Here is a 2,567-nt window from a genome sequence, read left to right as displayed (position 1 = left end):
CCCCCCCCCCCCCCCGTCCCTTTCCCTGGACCACATAACCTCCTCCTTGCTATAGCCTGTTCTCCAGTTTCCCAAAGGGCTGTGACCTCCCACAAGGTGGGAAGGCAGGGAGGTGACCCAGCAGACCCTTGGTGCTGAGGTCTTACTCCCTTCAGGTATCAGGCACCCAGAGGAGCTGTCTCTGCTGCGTGCTCCAGAAAAGAAGGAGAAGAAGAAGAAGGAGAAGGAGCCTGAGGAGGAGGTGCACGACCTGACAAAGGTTGTCTTAGCTGGTGGTGAGTGAGCATGGCTAGCCTGATCTGGGGCCAGGGCAGAGTGAGGCGTGTGAGGTCAGATCCACAGCCAAGCTTGACCGAATCCCACCTGCCCTGCAGGTGTGGCACCCACCTTATTCCGAGGCATGCCAGCACACTTCTCAGACAGCCCCCAGACTGAGGCCTGTTACCACATGCTGAGCCGGCCACAGCCAGCACCTGACCCTCTCCTGCTCCAGCGCCTGCCGAGGCCCAGCTCCCTGCCAGACAAGACCCAGCTCCACAGCAGGTGCAGGGCCCATGCCTAGGTCACCCTATTCAAGGCCTAACTTGCCTAGACTCTGTCTCCTGCTTCTAGGCCTTTCTCTGTATCTTGACTCTGCTTCTGCCATACCCAGGTGGCTGGATTCATCGCGGTGCCTCATGCAGCAAGGTGTCAAGGCTGGGGATGTGCTTTGGCTGCGATTTAAGTACTATAGCTTTTTTGACCTGGATCCCAAGGTGAGCTGAGTTCTGGAACTAGAGGGTCTGGCTCTGAGAGGTTAGCTACTGTAGGTCAGCTTGTCTGTGCCTGTGTATGCCTTGTCTGTGTGTTGATCCTACTAATGCACCACAGGGCCCCCCAATGCCAAGGTATATGGAGACAAGTCTCAGTGCTAGTTTCATTTCTTTTTTTTTTTGTTTTGTTTTGTTTTGTTTTTTTGTTTTTGTTTTTGGAGACAGGGTTTCGCTGAGTAGCCCTGGCTGTCCTGGAACTCACTCTGTAGACCAGGCTGGCCTCAAACTCAGAAATCCACCTGCCTCTGCCTCCCAAGTGCTGGGATTAAAGGCGTGTGCCACCCCTGCCCAGCAGTGCTGGTTTCTTTAGGATCTGCCTGCTCCGGGTTCATGGCAGAGACCCATGTAGATACCCTGAGACAGCGGTGGGTGCTGGGGAGTGTGGGTCTCTGGTGTGGAGAAGGAGGCTGAACCTACAGGGCCTGGCAGGCTGGGAAGGAGCTTTGCAGGGTGGCCTGTGTGCCTTTTCCTGGGCCTGCCCATCTGTTTTCTCCTTTGCAACCTTGCTGTGGAAGCTTCTGCTTCCACACACTGCCCAGGGCCCCACAGGCTCCTCTTGCTACTGCGGTGTTTCACTGCAAGCATGCACGTGTTAGTCTACAGAGCTGTCCACAGAGTCCCTCAATGCTCTCTTCTGAGCCAAACCTCCCTGGTGCCTTCTACCCACACCCACACACAAAAGGACACCTGCTGCCCATGCAGCCTGTCCCATGGTGCCATCCCACATACACTTTGTAATAAGGATTGAGCCTAGGATTTCCTCATGCCAGACAAATGATCAACTATCCCAGGCCCTTTTAACTATTTTAATATTATTTTGTGTAAGTGTGTTTGCTCTGTATGTAGTATGTCTGCATAACATTTTTTGCCTGGTATTGATGGAGAACAGAGAGGGTGTCAGATCTCCTGGAACTGGAGCTACAAAGGGTTGTGAACCACCACATGGGTGCTGGAAACTGGACCTGGGTACTCTGGAAGAACAGCGGGGAATCTTAACAGCTGAGCCATCTTTCCAGACCCAATTTTTTTTTTTTTAATTTGAAGTAGGGTCTTAGTAAGTTATCTAAGTTGTAGAGCCTGGCCTTGAATTCATTCTGTAGCCCTGCCAGGCCTTGAATTTTCAATCTTCCTGCCTTAGCCCCTCCAGTGGCTGGGATTACAGACCTGCATCTTACTTGTTCATTTGGGCATGGGCATAGTCGATGCCGCTTCCTCTGGAATTATCTTACTCTCTCAGCTTCTGTGCTACAGGGGCTCGGGGTATGTGCCTCTTCCTGCAGGAGTACCCAGCTCTTTAGCTTCCGTTTCTCCTCCTCCACTGTCTATTGTATGAGCATGAGGGCAGAGGTCATTGTCAGGTGTCTTCTATCATTGTCACAGAACTCATGATTCAGCTGGCCTAGTGGCTAGTGAGGCCCAAGGTTCCACCCATCTCTGCCTTGAGTGCTGGGATTACATGATGTTTACATGGGTGCTGGGATTACAGGCTGTTTACATGGGTGCTGGGATTACAGGCTGTTTACATGAGTGCTGGGATTACATGCTGTTTACATGGGTGCTCGGATTACATGCCGTTTACATGGGGACTGGGAATATGAGCTCTGGTCTTCTTGCTTATGAAGCAAATATTCTACAACTGAGCCATCTACCCAGTCCCTTCTTTAAACATCATATTTCTTTGTCTATTTGTGATTGTGTACATGTGTGTGTGTTTGTATGTGTGTGTGTATGTGTGAGAGTGATATATATATATAT

At 51.4% G+C, this 2,567-nt stretch overlaps 1 protein-coding gene across 2 annotated transcripts in view; it reads left to right on the top strand.

Moving 5' to 3' along the window:
- The window catches only part of Fermt3 (fermitin family member 3), an 18,971-nt gene that overhangs the window by 4,218 nt on the left and 12,186 nt on the right, over positions 1-2,567 (top strand). For both annotated transcript variants that reach the window (XM_031389510.1, XM_031389511.1), the window contains exons 4-6: positions 156-275; positions 375-543; positions 653-755. In XM_031389510.1, the coding sequence (XP_031245370.1) occupies positions 156-275; positions 375-543; positions 653-755 (392 nt within the window). The remainder of the gene's footprint in view (positions 1-155; positions 276-374; positions 544-652; positions 756-2,567) is intronic.

Source organism: Mastomys coucha, unplaced genomic scaffold (genome assembly GCF_008632895.1).
Source record: "Mastomys coucha isolate ucsf_1 unplaced genomic scaffold, UCSF_Mcou_1 pScaffold21, whole genome shotgun sequence".
Lineage (NCBI taxonomy): Eukaryota > Metazoa > Chordata > Mammalia > Rodentia > Muridae > Mastomys > Mastomys coucha.
The sequence above is the reverse complement of the archived record's forward strand: the minus strand, read 5'-3'. Positions and strand labels throughout refer to the sequence as shown.